Genomic DNA, 15,801 nt, shown 5'->3' with positions numbered 1-15,801 from the left:
CTCTCTCTCTCCTCGCAACACTTAAGCATACTTTGTCTGGTAGGGGTTAATTGCAATTTGTGAATCAATCTTTCTCTCGCTCGTTCAGCACGCATGCACCAGGATAACTTCTTGCGAATCTCAATCAAGTAATGTCTACTTGCACCGCATCTGTTGTCAGCGGAAGCAGAAGACAAATCAAGAAATAATGAGGTCGAAGAACCGAAAAAAGCAGTGGCTGCGGAAAAGAAAGCTGAGAGAAGAAAGATGGACAACGATGATATATAAGACCAGCAAAATAACCAATCAGATTCAGGACAGATGGCCAATGAAGATTTATAGGATTCGCAGAATAAACAACCATTCAAATTCATCTCGATGCACTTTTTATGGAGTTCCCTTCAAATAACACAACAAAAACTTGCATAGTCACGAAGAAAAACAATATGAAATAAAATCATTGTTTATGAAAACGTGTCCGTTAATTAATTTCAAACTAAGAGCACTGGCATTGTGGTGTTTTTTTTCATTTGCAAAAAAATCTTTTATTTAATAACATGTTTATTATTATTAGCATCAGAATGGTGATTATAGTGATTACACTGGCATGTCAAGCAAATGGTAGCTACAAAACATTTTTTCTCCAATGTTCCTGTTCGCATTGTAAGCTAAAGACCATCACACAGTTTGCCTTCAGGTCTCCGTGTGTGACGTACAGATGGAGGTCTGGAGACAGAGTCAGCCCCTGAGGATGACGAATGCCATGCGCTGCTGTCAGCAAGTGACGCACAAACTCCCCTCTGCGCGTGAACACGGAGACCCTGTCGTTGTAACGGTCGCAGACAAGAATGTTTCCGAAGACGTCCACACAGGTGGCGTGTGGGAACTTAAGGCAGCCATCTTGTTTTCCATACCCGCCGATGCTGCGGATGTATTTCCAGCTCTGGTCGAAAACCTTCAACTGATGACTACCCGAGTCCGAAACGATGATGTCACCTTGTTGTGACACAGTCACGTAACGTGGCTGGTGGAATGTCACACCCCTGCCCCCGAGTTCGTGCACGAACTGCCCTGCAGGAGTGAAGGCCAAGACTTTGTTCCTGACGAAGTCGGACACGACAAAATTTCCGTCTGCAGCCACGGCAATACCGCTAGGGCACCCGAATCGATCTTCACCAAAGCTGCCTTGAAACTGACCATCCTTATTCAGCAGCACCACCTGTCTCTTCTTGCGCGAAGTCACTGCCAGACAACCGTTCGGCGCCATCACGGTAGCCCAGGGTTCGAGAAGTTCGTTATCTTTAATGTAGCTGATGTGTTCACCTCTGTTGCTGAACTTCTGCGTGAGAGGGAGACAAAAATGACTGCTAAACACTGGTGTTAAACATGACATTACAAATAATTAAGACGCAATTAATCAACAAGTAAAAGCTATGGTGTTAAATGAATTGCTTAAAATACTATTATCTTAAGGGTGCGGGAAGGGGGGTTGCTGTTGTTGTTTTCAACATCCACGGCTTACCGCTACCATTTTTGGGGTCACAGTGATAGCGAGTGTGTATCAGGACAGTTAAACAAACCACATGCTTATCCCGACAATGAAACAGGCTTCGTGTATACATTTGCAGCAGCTATTGAAAAAAACCACACACATCATTTTGCATAAACTACGCACCCGTTCACACGAGGCCATCTTCTGCCCCACTGCACCTGTCGTCTTCCCGTTTACTTTTTCTCCGTCGATCTTGTGCTCCCAAACCACCCACCATCTCTCTCTATACTCTTAATAATATATCTGTTTCAAATTCTCTCTACAGTTTTTGACTGACTGTGTAATAAACCAGTAAACCTTTCTCTGAGAAGGGGTAGGGGAACCTTTCCAATAGTCTCAATGATGACGAAAGCAAGAGTCTGTTTTCTGTTCTTATCAGCAGGCTGTATGTGCCTGAATATTATCAACAGATGAAGACTCCCGCACCCGATGGCCAGCTCAGTCTCTGTGCCTTTACACAGTGCCACCTACATGCATCTAATCTTTCCAAACACAACATGCTCCACTCCCTCAATAATTACTCTTCTCCTTACATAGCTGTTGTTAGAGTATCATCGAGGCAGAAATCCCACAGACAGATTACACGCACCTACACACTCTCTCACACACTCGAAAACATATATAACACACACAGTGCAGTCTGAATGACCAAAGATCAATACCTGCAAACGACTGTTGACAAAGTCTGTGACCAAGATACAGGAATTAGAGAGACACAAGACGTCCGTAGCATCTTGCAGATATCCATGTCCACTGTCCCGTCCGACGATTTCCCGACCGTACTGAATCCTACATCCGGGGCTCAGGTCTTCGTCATAGCGAAAAAGGACGTTAACGTGACCTTTAAAGTTGACTTGACTGTTCAGCTGATTCTCTCTGAACGTCTCTGAGGAAGAAACGCGGAAGGGATTTTAAAAGCAAGAGAGGAATGAAGGGAGAAATCTTTTAACGCCGATTTAGTAACTAAGCTATATATCGTCTGTGCCACATACATAGATAATACACCGTACACAAAGCGAGAATCTGAACCCAGGACACCCGATTCTCACTGCATTGATGACAAGTGCTTTACCATCACGCAACCAAACTCCACATCAGAGGGTAAAAATACTCACAAGTGGCTATGAACTCCTGCTTTTTTTAAAGAAGCATGTTTGATGAATTTCTCGCCCATTCAATTCATTTGTAGAATGTATTTATATACAATTAAATTTCACAACTCATGGTGCAATGACATTCTCACTCCTTCTCCTCCTTTCCCCTCACCAAGCCACACTTCCTCCTGTGGCCACTAAATAAAATACTCACCATTACTTATTTCGGTGTCTCTGACCAATGTTCTGACTGATGTTGGATGCTGTGATGGGGCGTCTTTACTGTCCACTGGCCGATTAATCAGCGTATTTTCACGTCTGCCACTCGGCCATTTGTGTTCTGTTTGTCCCCACATCTTTCCAACATTCCGTTCCTGGCGACAGTCAAAACCCGTCTGCGTGCCGTTGGCTGCTGACGTCATCACCGTGTCCTGACACACCAGCTCAACGGAGTCTGCAAACAATAACAAGAGCTTGATACAGTGACCTGCTGTAGGTGAACAATGAACAGAGGTTTCATCTGGCTAGATAATAGTAAAAGTAGCCCTTCTGATATCTTAGAATTTAGATGCTACTATCGTACCTCGCTAAAGAACTTAATGTCAACACGAACGATAGATTACAGAATCAGAGGGCTCACAGAATTCGGACCACAAGTGCCTTGTTACGGAAAGTCCAGGAAAAGAGACTCATTTGCCATCACATTCGGTGGAGAAGGGACCACTAACAGACGTTTGGATTTAACAACTCCGAGATTTTCCTCTGTTGCTTATGAACAGAAATCCCCACTTCAGATTTACGCCGTTATTCACGAAAAACACACCGCAGCTCACCACCAAGCTAAAAAGTCAGTAAAAATAATTCAGTTTAAACTGTTCACAGCGAGTGCCTTGACGACCTCGTGGTCTGCACTTGACTTCATACCGATTATTATCACTGAACAGGTGAAAAAGTCCGACGCTGAAGGAGTAAAGCATGTAATCAATATATCTCCAGTCGTTCTTATTCTACCTAAGCGACAGTCATTTAAGCAAAATAAATGAGAAAAAAAAAGAGTGGCGGGGGGAGGAAGGAGGGTAGTGAGTAGCAGAATTATCACAGCTGTGAGTTTTTTGCAGTACATGGCAAAAATCAGGATAAAACAAATTATAACTACCATCGAATTTTTAACAGAATGATTATTTACCCTCAGTAAGACGACTTGGTCGAAAGCCCATGGCACAGGTCGACTCGCCTGTTTAAAAACTCCCTTTAATCACGAGAAAGGCTTAAAAGTATCGATCTATTTTTACCTACACCACAGCTACGATCGAGATCCTCCTGCTTCTCTAGGGAGAAAAAAAAATAGCCGGCTGAGAAATGAAAAAAAGGCAGGTCGGAGGTCATGTAGGTAGAACGAGGGCGAGACGCAGCTTGACTGACAAAATCGATGCATGCAGCGCACCCCGCACTTCAGGCGACGGCTGCGGCAGGTTATGTAACAGACGCCCGCCGCCGCTGATGTTGGGGTCTGACCGTGGGTCGTGTTAATTCAGCAGTATGGCGCTTGAGTGACCTTCCCGTGGCGCGGGGGCTTCCTCTTCCTCACTCGGTGAGTTATCTCCTCGTTCGATCCATGCTGGGTCATGTTGTATGACTCTTTGTGTTCAATTCCCACTCGATCCTGTGTGGCTGATGAAGATGAGAGTAGCAGCATTTCAGTTCTCTCTGTCCTTGTCAAATGCCTCTACGTGTGCATAGAAGAAAAAGAGAAAGGGCGGAAACATGGCGAAGTAACGAGTGTACTGGACCGTATCCTAGAAGGGGAGGTATCTACTGGTTCGTCTGTTACCTGACCTCCACCCATCACACACCAACTAGCCTTTTTCACGTTCACGTTTCCACACAAACACCACGGGATCGCTCAGTTGAGAAGGCGTGGACCGGATGACACAAAAGTAGTGCCACCCTCTCTCGTATGCGAAATTAAAGATTTCTCTCTCCCTCACCGCTTTCAACACAACTTTTGTTTTAAGAAATGGGTGTTAACAGAAATTTGAGAGCTCTCTCCCAATACGCAAACGCCATGAAAACTTACAGTGAATGCCGTGCTGGGTAATGTTTCCTCACAGGCAGGCTTGTTCTTAGCCCCCATGGGGCACGAGGCAGGGCATGTGCGGGGCCCTCGACGTCATGGTTTTAGTAGGAATCTAAAGATATGATTTTTTTAAAACCCAGCTTAAAAGATAAAGCATGCAATACGTCATTAATTGGAGCCTAATTACTATATTAATCAAAAGTGCGGGGCCCTGACGACTATCAAAAGCACCGGGCCCTAGGGAGATGCCTCGACCGTCTGCCTACCCCTAAGGACTTCCCTGGTCACAGGTCATCACCTATGTGACATCTATTTTTTTTTAATATGTTTTTTTTTCATGCTTACTTGGGCTTTAGTCAATACACCTTACAGATGACCAGAATTATTTACAGTTATAAAACACAATAAGATTATTACAATAAAATTAAACGTTGTGGTTGAGACATATACACATAAGTCACAAACATGTGAATGAATAACCAATGTTAGGCCGTTAAATGTCCGCATGTAAGTTGTCCAGAATGTCTACGTATTCCCCCAAAATTAAAATCAATCACTCGGTTCCCAACAAACACTTGAAACGAGACTTGCGGTCCTATCATCGTACAATCAAAGCTCACTCGCTCCGGAGTGGAGGGTGGGGTGGCACACTAACACACTTCATTCCTCCTATACTAGAGAGTGGTGTTCACTCGTCCAACTAAATCTCTCCATTCCTGTCACTACTAGACAACAGCAGGGTCGACCTAGCTGAAGACTGCTAGTGTCCCGAAACACACACACACGCACATGCTCCTACGCACGCACGCACGCACGCACGCACGCATCACTACGTCGCATCAGTAGCTGAGGACAATGATTACCAGTGACAAGCGTATAGGTCAGCACAATCACAGCTTCATCCATCTCCCTGACATCACACCCGACCACAAGCAGTGGTGTGGACGATGGTACCACATCTGCCGCTGTCTCGCATCGCTTGCTAACAGCAAGGAACGGCAATGGAGACGATGTAGCTAACACATTTACTGTTACACTCAACTGCCTCCCTTTGTTTGTTGGCTGGCAGGAACAGTATGAAAATTTCGTTGACTTACTCAGCTGTACAGCCCGCATGTGTCAAAATGTGACAGCGAACGTTCACCAGGAACGAGTCTACAGTCTACAGACTTGCCGCTTGCAACAGTCGGCACTCAGAGACAGAAAATCCTGTAGCGAATTTTGTCATTGTTTCTGGAAGGGAAAAGTGCTTCCATCTAAAGGCGATTTCGCATTGTGGGGGTATAGAGATTTGAGGGAATATGGGGGAGCGTAGGATGGAAGGGTCGAGGAGGGGAAAGGGTATGGGGAGGTTTGGGAGGAAGGTCGCTGCTCCATGAGGCAGCAGGTGTTGTTTACTGTTGCCGATGCCCTCTTTTCCCTCTGTGATCTCTTACTCTTGGTTTCCAGGAGACCTGCCAAGTCCGTAGTGATATTGTACTGTACTGGTTGCCAGATCACTTATGTTCCTCTATTCCTATATTCTAAACTTCAATTTAGTATTAGGTACTGTATCTGTTTCTACTGTTCATTGTTTAAAGGACCCTCAGTTTGTTAGAGATTTTTCTTTCAATATATATATTTTTTTGCCACCATCTTTACAGTTTGTGAATAGCTTTTTTAATGATCAGATTTTTTAAAGTTTAGATTTTTTACTTTTTTTAATCAAGATACCATACCTTATGTTTGCTTATAGTTCTGTTATTGATGAGTGAAGGAATATTATATTTAATAGGTTTAATTTAATTCTGAATGGTTATACTAGGCTAGCGGTCTTATTAATTCATTTAATTCAAAGTTTCTTATACCGGTATTAGTGAAATTAGCTTACATTGCTGGCTAAGGGGGGCGCGGACGTATCTTGTTCGTCAGGGGGGCGTCACAAGTAAAAGGTTGAGAACCGCTGCCCTACAGCAACTCGTCTGAACAAGGACATGTATAGGATATTAGTTCGTGAGCTATTGTTTGACCTTCCGTATAGGCACGATATCACCCCTTCAGATTATATCTCGTTTAGTCCACTGCAGAAGGTCGTCGATTCACCTCGGAACAAGAATTAAAAGAAGCGGTGAATGCATGGTTTAATTCTTGATCAGCCTCAAAAAATATTCAGAGAGCATAAAAAGTTTGTGCAAGAACGAAAGATTTGCATCCAACATCAAGGTGGTTGTGTTGAAAAATAATGTTATTAGAAGTTTTTAATTCATATTGAAATAAAGTTTATAGCTGTATTATGGATAACTACTGACTCACCATCATACAAACTCAAAATGAACAGACCAGAATACAGCAGCAGATATACATACAAACACATTGTTAACATAGCATTAATTTGCAGAAGATCTCTCAGTCAAGGCAAGGTAGAGGAACATTAGTTTGAGCACTTGGTTTTAAGCTGTGCTTTAAATGAACTTCTGAGGACAATTGGCTGTCTATTCCTGGCAACATGGAAACATTATCGGACACGATAAAAGCACATGAAGGCAAGTTGGCACAAAAACACATCTTCGGGAGTTCGCACTGATTCTCTAAACATCTAAAAATTAAACAAAATAAACGAACCTATCTTACTACTTTCAGAAAACATGGAGCTCAAGAATGTGCCTGAGCGACCACAAAGGAGCATGAACTAGGTACGTGACCACGATGTTATCTTTAAACGATGTAAATAATTGCACACACATTCATTTTTCACATGCATCCTTATCGTATTATAACTTTTAATTATGCGTCAGTTGATGGTTCATTCATTTGAACTGGTTTCATAAATATGTAAGAAACACGTCAGTCCCTGATGGCTACGTAGGGGTGGGCTAGTCGTTCAAGAACACAAAATCGAAATTGCCGCACAACTGTAGATTTTATTCATAGTTTCACTCGGCGGCTAGCCTGACGTCTCCCCACTCTCGCTTCCAAATCCAAAAAGCCTCCATCAACTTTAAAGCTACACTACTTATTCTATTCCTGTCGAACATTCCAGAACCATCCACCCCTTTTCCCACGGTTTCGTCACGTCCTTTCCCAGTCCACGTGGCGCCACTGCTCTTTCCCACCCCGCTCTGTCTGGTCATTGTCTCCCAAACTGGCTCAGGCAACTTCGAAACTTCGGGTATACAGTAACAATAGACCCAGTAGCCAGTAGCCGCGGGTGGGCAGCTGAAGGCTGGCTATTAGTCATGCAGCCGGCGTGAGAAAGGGACAGTCGTTCGACGCTCTCTAAACCAAAAACACAACTCAGTACACTACTAACTAGACTGCTACAAGCCTACAAATAGTTGCTACGCTGCAACATTTTTTTTAAAATGTAGCTGTCGGTTTTCGAAATAACAAGAATTATTTGTGGCTACGCTTGCACGTCGGCAATGTATGTCAGACAACGCATTTTCAGCCAGTCTGCAGATCGAGGTGCTGGGGGAAAAAAACAACACTGATTTCTTTTTTTTCAAATACAGGGCAATACAAGCACCGTCACCTGAAACTGTGTTTGAGACGCAGCGGTCAGTTTAATCTTATTACAGGAAAATAAGTCAGCACGACCGCACACACACACATCGAATTAACACTAACACGGAATCTTCTAAGTTTCTCAAGGACAGCACCACATGTTAGCGAAAGCCTAGCAATCTTCACGTGACTGAGCCAGGAGTGAAGCAGCCGCCAGCAAGAGGGGCGATAAGAGGGAAACTTGATGCAGCAGTGGACAAGCTTTATCTTGCGTGTAGACACTGCCAGGGCAATGGCCTGGAAGACTTTTGCGTTGAATATTTGCATCCATTATCTTAAACATCTGTTTTTGTACCCCAAAGTCTGCTACACGCAATAATTGCTGTTAAAATCAACCACCAACCACGTTGGCGACCGAAGCTATCGAAATCTGGCTTACAAAGATTTGTAACTCGACCTAGCTCTTGCCAGCACATTCATTTTACTTTCATTCAATGTCGTTTATAATTTTTGTTTTTGAAAAAAAATACAACCGTTTGTTCATAACAGATTTCCAACTTAGTTTGGTTCTTATGTTTACTGATTGTAAGAGGCCTACCTTTACAGCCGTGCTGTATGATGCTTATCGGACTGTGTAAGATGGATTAATCCAATTATATATAATGTTCCTTGCACACATCGCATGGTCATTCACGACTGAAGGAGCCACAGTATCCGACACAATGGTAGCTGTCGTTCAGAGTTCACAAGTGCACGCCCCTTTATTTTTCCATTCTTTTTAAGTACATGGTACGTACTACTGCCTGCTCCGACTACGCAAAGGCCGTAGGTGCCATCCATGCAGGCTGGAACCAGATGCGAAAAATCAAAGCTGTCCTCAAATCCTACATTTATTTTTAGCAAAGTATAGTTTTAGTCGCTGGCAAATATCACAACAATGTAATGACTTTTATCTTTTCTGATTTGTTGTTGTTGTTTCACTATATACGGAGCACTCCCATTGAATCAAACGTACGCCACCATAGCGAAGCATCACGCATGTTGCTTGAGTTTGTGCCACTAAACCAAAGGAGACGGTAACCTGTAGCAAAAGCTGTTAGCCATCAATACTTCTTCATACCACAGTTCGTCTTTTGTGCATATTGTTATAGTAACTCTTGGCACAAAGATTCAGCAGCCGTGACGGTCTCTTCTGTGGTCCTGAGACATTCGCAGCCGAGGCAGACGATCAGACTAATTTCAAGAAAGACAATTACATTTCAATCAAATGATGGAACAGAGTAGTCCCCCTTTATTGACGTTGTAGCGACGAAATAATATTCTGCCAACGCTACGAAGCGTACGTCCAGTTAAATGAACTGAAAGAGATTCATTTCATTTTTAAACTGCATCAGGTACTTTCATGGTTCGTCATGACCCACACTTTTCTAAACAAATAGTCATGCGTGATTATTTTTTCGTATATGAGAAATACGGTCTCTGCCTTTATTAGCGTCAGTATCAGTCGGTAATAAGGTAAAAGCCATGGCAGTAGCAGAGTTCTCTTTCAAATAACAATTCTGTTATCACCAGAGCGATATCTGATTTGTTTACCAAATCATCTTTTGTTAAAAATGATTCACGTAAGAACCTTAAGTCATAAAATGCCCATTCATGCAGGAAGAATTATACAATTTAAATATTTTCCTAGTGTTAAAGATATTTATATTCCCTAGTTTTACTAAAAGCTTTTTTTAAAGTATTTGCTCCATATAAACATTAAGACGTTATTTCATACATCATATTGAAAACAGCTGAAATATTCATATACCCTATCAGTTTTTTTTAAATTATAAATTTGTTTTTGTTCTTGAGAGTCTAAAATCAGCTAGTTAATTTAAGCCAGTTGAACGAAAGTTAAATGCAACAACCACCTCGGAGAAAGTAGAGGCATTACAGAGTTAACTTTGATAAACCATATGCATGCAGTACTGGTGACTGATTTATCCAGCTGTATTGTAGTCACAGAGAATGGAGGAAATAAACAGTTAACTGGTATGGGGGTTATACTCAGCACAGTACATGCAGGAGTAATGGCACTGCCTTTGCATTTTGGTTTGCATTTTTTTCTCTCTTTGACAGTGAATGTTTATTTAAGTGTTACTCGTTTTATCTTCAGTAATCATCCATAGTGTAAAGTTAACTAAATACCATGCTGGCATTTTCTTCAGATTGACCCTCTGTTGCAGTTTATTAAATCACGTCTGATCAACAAACATCAGAAATCCCATGCATCCAACATTGCAACATGCCTCGAGCATATAGACGGCCTTATCTCTTCATCATTGGAATGACAGTCTTCTTCTTGCTGATTTACATCCTGTTGTATACAGATCTCAGTGGTAGTAGGTTGAGCTCCAGTCCTCAGGAGAATCTTGATCTAAAACTCAGTCCAGACCTGTTGGGCCTGGGTGTATTGCAGCAACCTCATGGCCCTGGTGTTGTTGCAGGCCTAAGCTCCAAAAGAGTGAGGAGTATTTCTTGTAGTAACAAAGCTGTGGGCTTAGGCACCCAAAAAGATTCTATGATAATATTTAGAAATGTGTACTTGTGGCTTTCAATGTAGCATCTGTAAACAGATCTGACTCTATGTTACTAATGCTGTGAAGATTTGGCTATGGCTGAGCTGCACTCTTTTTTTCCATTCTCATGTTGCCAATGAGTTTTACTGAAAGAGTAACACTAAAAAGTGGAAACATCCACCTGTTAAAAATGTTGTTTGTACATGATTATCAAGTTTAGGTGGCAATGTCTATGAAATGTAATTGTTTTCATTGATAGCTGTATCTACTCTAGACTTTGCAGTGAGCACAATAATTGTAATAGAATATGCTTGCACTAATGCTGTTGTCACTCTTATGGAAACTGGTAATCTGAAAATGAAGGCTGACTCCAGGAGTGTGAAGTTTGTACATGTAAAGTTTTATGTCAGCTTATGTTGACAGTAGTTGCCATTATTAAGAAGCCATTGACAGCTGTAAATATGTGTTTTCTCATAGTTGTGTGAACCACTACAGTGATTCTGTATGTGTTAAATCCAGTAATTGAAAAAAATTGGTTTCAGTGCTTTTGGCATACATGTAGAATGCTACTTTTACCAGAATGACTTATAAATCATATTTGATTTGTTTTTCTCTTTAACCATTCGATTGGGTTTTCATGCTTCAGATCAGGGGTATGCCTCCCTTTATCCCCCAGCTGCACATAAAAACGCTTCCACACCCAGTCGTCACAAGCAACATGACAGAAACTGAGGCAGAGGAAAACTTTTTCAGGTAAATATTTTTGTTTTCAAGACTTACGTTTTATTCCAGGTTCTGCTGTCAGTAATTACTTCTCAGAATGTTTAATATTTCTGCTTGGAATTTTTAATTTTGCTTCTCAATGTTGTACTTTATCCCATGACTAAAAATTGAATCCTTTGTAACAGTATTGGGCTTACATACATAGAAATGGGCAAGTTTTGTATAGGAGTGTAATAAGGGGATGAAAAATATCTATGTACATTAAAATTTTGTCAAATATTTCAAGTATATGTTTACAATGCAGTTACAACTCTTACCCTTTGCACCCACATGCCCCATTTCCCTAAAAAGAATAAATTCGCAGATAAACTGTTTGTAAAGTATAAATTAAAAAAAATGAATACTTCCTTCTCCTCTCATCACTGTCTTTTTCAAGGTCAAGCATCCCTATGCCACTGATAAGAAACAAACTGTGGGCCTATGTTATAGTATGTCATGATTAGGTAGATAGATAGGGAGATGGGGAGGAGGAAGAGTAGGAGAGTGTACTTGCATGTTTTTATATTTATTTACTGAAAAGAAGTAAAAGTGGCATCAATAAATAATATGCTCAGCCAAAAATAATTTACAGAGTGAAACACTATGTCTCTGCATGCTAATGCTGTCTGCCAACATGATTTGCAATAACCAAATACACAAACACCAGTCAAGTCCGAGGAAGAAAAGCATATATCATCAGTTCTTTATTAATTCTGATTCCAAAAACATGTTCCAGATACCTGGAGAATAAAGATGTTCTTTGCAAAAATGATGTTAGGCTGGGTCACCAACATGAAGGAGGCTGGAACGTTTGCCTGTCCCCACCATTCTCTTTGCTTCATCCCTGTGTAGTTATGTCATTTGGGTGAGCCTTCTTTGAAGAACACATTTTAATCTTTGGTGCATCCCTGCTTACTAAATATCACTTGGATGAGTCTTGTTCAAAGAACAAGTTCAAAGCTCTCAGATTTTGAAAAAGAAGTAAATTTGTTACCAGTCATAATTCATAATATAATTTATTAATATTCATGTAAAATGCTCAAGTCTGTGTGTGTATGCACGCATGCATGTACCTGTGTTCACTTAAATGCATAATTTCACTTAAATGTGATTGAATGATAAGTCTTCATGCATTTAAGTGATCACAGGTTCACGCAAACTCAATCACATTCTGTTTTATTTTCTAGAATTGGCCGAGACTGGCAATTTGATGAAGCCGTATCAAAAATATATGGCTGTCGTGTGTTGGCTTATGACCCCAGGTTAGTTTAAGTTACTGAAAAGAAAACTTTTTTAGACAACATGATTTACAAGATTGTATAACAAGCATAATGAACTATATCATGTTATTTTATATTGCTGCAGAGAAGCTTGCAGTGATTTTAGTTTTATTTGACAGGTAGTTTAGGAGATTGTGTACTAGCCACTTCAATGGCACATTGCTTTATAAGATTAAACTGTTTTTGTAATTCATACATTCTTCTTTGTATATTTGTCTGCATGTATGCAACTGCAGACACAAGTAATAGTGTGCAATCGCATACCTGTATATTTAATATATGCTCATTCTTAACCTGGGATTCTAATTTTCTATCTAGTTTTTAGTTTCTGCCATTCCTCCCCAGTTTGTTTTCTGCATGTTGCAAACTTTTCTGATTTTTTTTTTTTTTCCAAGTGCATTGGGATCAATGCTATGTTGAGAAATAAGCGCATTTTGTTATTATCCTATTACCTGTTTTCTGAATTATCTAGCATTTTGAAGATAGGTGACAAACAGAGTAAACTTATTGAGTTCAAAAGAATTGGAATTGGACGTCGAAATGAAGTGAATACGGCTGGCTGGCAGCTGAAAACACTAGGCACAATTATTCGTGATGAAGGACTTAAAGATGTAAGATTTTTTGTTTTCTTTGGATGTGATGAAGTTGGTAATATTTTGGTACTTCTTCCTTTTTTTTAACTTCAAGTTTGCAAATAAGCATGAACAAAGTGGAGATCACTGTTTAGTAAGTCGCATATATTCATATTTTCTGACTATTCCAATTTAACATTTTTTTCAGATTTTTACATGGATAAGATATTAAAACTCTAAATGGATAGTGATGTAGATCCATTCACTTCACTTTGCTGTTGTTCCTTTACAAATTTTCTTTTAAATGATACACATGACTAGCTAGATGAGAAGATTTTATTTCATATATATATATGCATGTTCTTTTCACAGAAAATTATCAGCTATGTCAAAATTGACATCGAATATTCAGAGTGGGAAGTACTGAAATCAATCTACCAGGAGATGTCCTTGCACAATGTTCGTCAGTTTGGATTTGAAATGCACTCCAGAGAACTATTTCATGCATCAAAAATTGATATGCCAACAACCAAAGAGGATTTTGTCCAGATGTATAATCTGCTTAGTCCACTGGAAGATAAATTTAATTTCAGGAAGTTTAACTACAGACGAAATCCTTTGGGAGAATACAAGTCAAACATTACAGGAAAATTAAGATCATGCTGTTATGACCTTCATTACCTGAATATGAACTTTGTCACACCTAATTACACCATTCTGCATGACCAAGATTCAAAATTGTTTCATTAAAAAAAAAAAAAATTGAAAGACTCTTTTTCTGGACCATTTTCACCAGGCATGGCTAAGCAGTAGCTGGTTGATTAATGTAAAGCATTTAGCCACATTGTCTCTGCGTGAACGCTGCATTGAGCATGCTGCTTAGTGTGGGATGAGGCTATACAACGCACAGAGCTACTTGTTAAGTGGAGGAGGCACTTTATAAATCATCAGTTGTTATTATTATTGCAAAGACAGCATTTTCATTGGCTTCAGTATATATACCACCCAAGTTTCCTGTTCACAGAATTGACTATGTATATATGTATATATGTATATCAGAGTAAGAAATGCTTTCGTAATTTAAATCAAGTTCTTTACAGCAAATAAATTTTTATATGTTGATGTTTTTTGCAACATTTTTCCCTTATCTTTCATACAGGAAAAAGTGTTGACAACTGAATTTCTCAAAATATTGAAATTGCAGAGAAAATGTGTGTCCATTAAACAGCTGTTGTATAGCTTTAAATAATCTTAGTCATATCCAGATATTTACACATATCATTATATACTTTAAATACCAGATGACGTTTTAGCTGTAAATATTTTTCATGATTGTATGGCATTAACTGGGGACAGGATTTTTTTTTTAACGATGATCATTTATGCGAGGTAATATTTCAGTGTATCGGAAGATGTTCATTTATGAAATAAATATTTATAAATTGTATAATGATGTAAATAACTCAAATGTATTGTGTGAACGTCTTGATAATATTTTTATTGTTTTTCAGGGAGAACCCTTGTTAAAAGTTTGTGTTAGTAGTTTATGTGCAATAGTGCCTTTGTTTCATTTTCCCAAACCACTCGATCTGCGTGTGTACATGTAAGCTATAAAATCACACTTTGCTAACATCATCATGATCGGCCGATTCAGTCATTTGCCAGTTCGACCACAGCCCATAGTTGATTCGACCAAATTATCGTCTTTGTGATAATTCGGCCACGAAAGGTGAATTTTTATGTACTCTCATTTTCGTCTTTGATGGTTGACGCATGTCGATCGATCTGTGTGTGTGTGTCAGTGAGAGAGAAGGTAGGTCCAATTAAGTCAGTAAAAAAAATCAACTTTTTCTACGTACTCTAACAGTTTTACATTTTAAAGCTTTTATTTAAAAGAAAACTGGCGTGAGTAATACGGCTGTCATGCCGATTGATCTGCTACAATTTATACAAGGATTTTTTCCCCCTCATTGGTTGTTCGTACATATATGTTTCATACGTCACCTCTTACAGCTTCTACATTTTATTTGCTTACGATGGCGGGTTACCTACTTCAATTATGTGACTAATTTGTACAGGAAAAAAGTCGTTCTTTATTTCGTACTTAAACGAGCAACGAATAGTAACCTGTATACTCGGTGGTCGAAAGCAAATGAGAGCTGTAGTAGAATTGACTATGGTTGTGGTCGCAACAAGTCTGCATACTGATCGAACCGTTTTAGATAGTACGACACAATTATGCACCATTCATTGCGGTATTGTCTCTACGTACTGTGTGTGTGTGTTATGCATTATAACTTAATTAATACGCCAGGAATGCACGCCAAGGCAACTGAAGATTTCAGTAAATCTATAAGCTTTTTTCATATTTATATTCAGTGAACTATAAAAATACCGTAAATTTTGAAAGACAAGAAATTCCATTATGGGATAGACAGCAG

General features: G+C 39.9%; 2 protein-coding genes across 4 annotated transcripts; one reads left to right on the top strand and one right to left on the bottom strand.

Moving 5' to 3' along the window:
* Positions 1–513: 513 nt before the first annotated feature.
* On the bottom strand, positions 514–9,394 carry LOC112556999 (tripartite motif-containing protein 3-like). Of its 2 annotated transcripts, none has more exons than XM_025226555.1 (4): positions 8,784–9,394; positions 2,840–3,079; positions 2,194–2,417; positions 514–1,318 (listed from the first exon to the last, which is right to left on the bottom strand). In XM_025226555.1, exons 2-4 carry the CDS (start codon positions 3,045–3,047, stop codon positions 605–607), a joined length of 1,146 nt encoding a protein of 381 aa, XP_025082340.1. In that variant the 5' UTR covers positions 3,048–3,079; positions 8,784–9,394; the 3' UTR covers positions 514–604. The 2 variants fall into 2 exon arrangements, with proteins under 2 accessions (XP_025082340.1, XP_025082339.1); XM_025226554.1 differs by lacking the exon at positions 8,784–9,394 and adding an exon at positions 5,566–5,828.
* Positions 9,395–9,459: 65 nt separating this feature from the next.
* On the top strand, positions 9,460–14,807 carry LOC112557003. Of its 2 annotated transcripts, none has more exons than XM_025226562.1 (7): positions 9,460–9,579; positions 10,414–10,691; positions 11,393–11,499; positions 12,245–12,373; positions 12,696–12,770; positions 13,261–13,399; positions 13,733–14,807. In XM_025226562.1, exons 2-7 carry the CDS (start codon positions 10,473–10,475, stop codon positions 14,108–14,110), a joined length of 1,047 nt encoding a protein of 348 aa, XP_025082347.1. In that variant the 5' UTR covers positions 9,460–9,579; positions 10,414–10,472; the 3' UTR covers positions 14,111–14,807. The 2 variants fall into 2 exon arrangements, with proteins under 2 accessions (XP_025082347.1, XP_025082348.1); XM_025226563.1 differs by having other exon boundaries at positions 9,474–9,590.
* Positions 14,808–15,801: the final 994 nt, after the last annotated feature.

Source organism: Pomacea canaliculata, linkage group LG2, assembly GCF_003073045.1.
Source record: "Pomacea canaliculata isolate SZHN2017 linkage group LG2, ASM307304v1, whole genome shotgun sequence".
NCBI lineage: Eukaryota > Metazoa > Mollusca > Gastropoda > Architaenioglossa > Ampullariidae > Pomacea > Pomacea canaliculata.
Note: the sequence above shows the minus strand (reverse complement) of the source record. Positions and strands in the feature narration are given on the sequence as shown.

Bases quoted from the DNA above. Each gene is read 5' to 3' on its own strand.
- LOC112556999 (XM_025226554.1), bottom strand. From the start codon at position 5,818: ATGCGGGCTGTACAGCTGAGTAAGTCAACGAAATTTTCATACTGTTCC. The intron at 3,080-5,565 runs GTAATCATTGTC...TATTGTTTGCAG, and splicing joins GACCTATACGCTTGTCACTG to ACTCCGTTGAGCTGGTGTGT. The intron at 2,418-2,839 runs GTGAGTATTTTA...TTTCTTCCTCAG, and splicing joins AGACACCGAAATAAGTAATG to AGACGTTCAGAGAGAATCAG.
- LOC112557003 (XM_025226562.1), top strand. From the start codon at position 10,473: ATGCCTCGAGCATATAGACGGCCTTATCTCTTCATCATTGGAATGACA. The intron at 12,771-13,260 runs GTTAGTTTAAGT...TGAATTATCTAG, and splicing joins GTGTTGGCTTATGACCCCAG to CATTTTGAAGATAGGTGACA. The intron at 13,400-13,732 runs GTAAGATTTTTT...TTCTTTTCACAG, and splicing joins GTGATGAAGGACTTAAAGAT to AAAATTATCAGCTATGTCAA.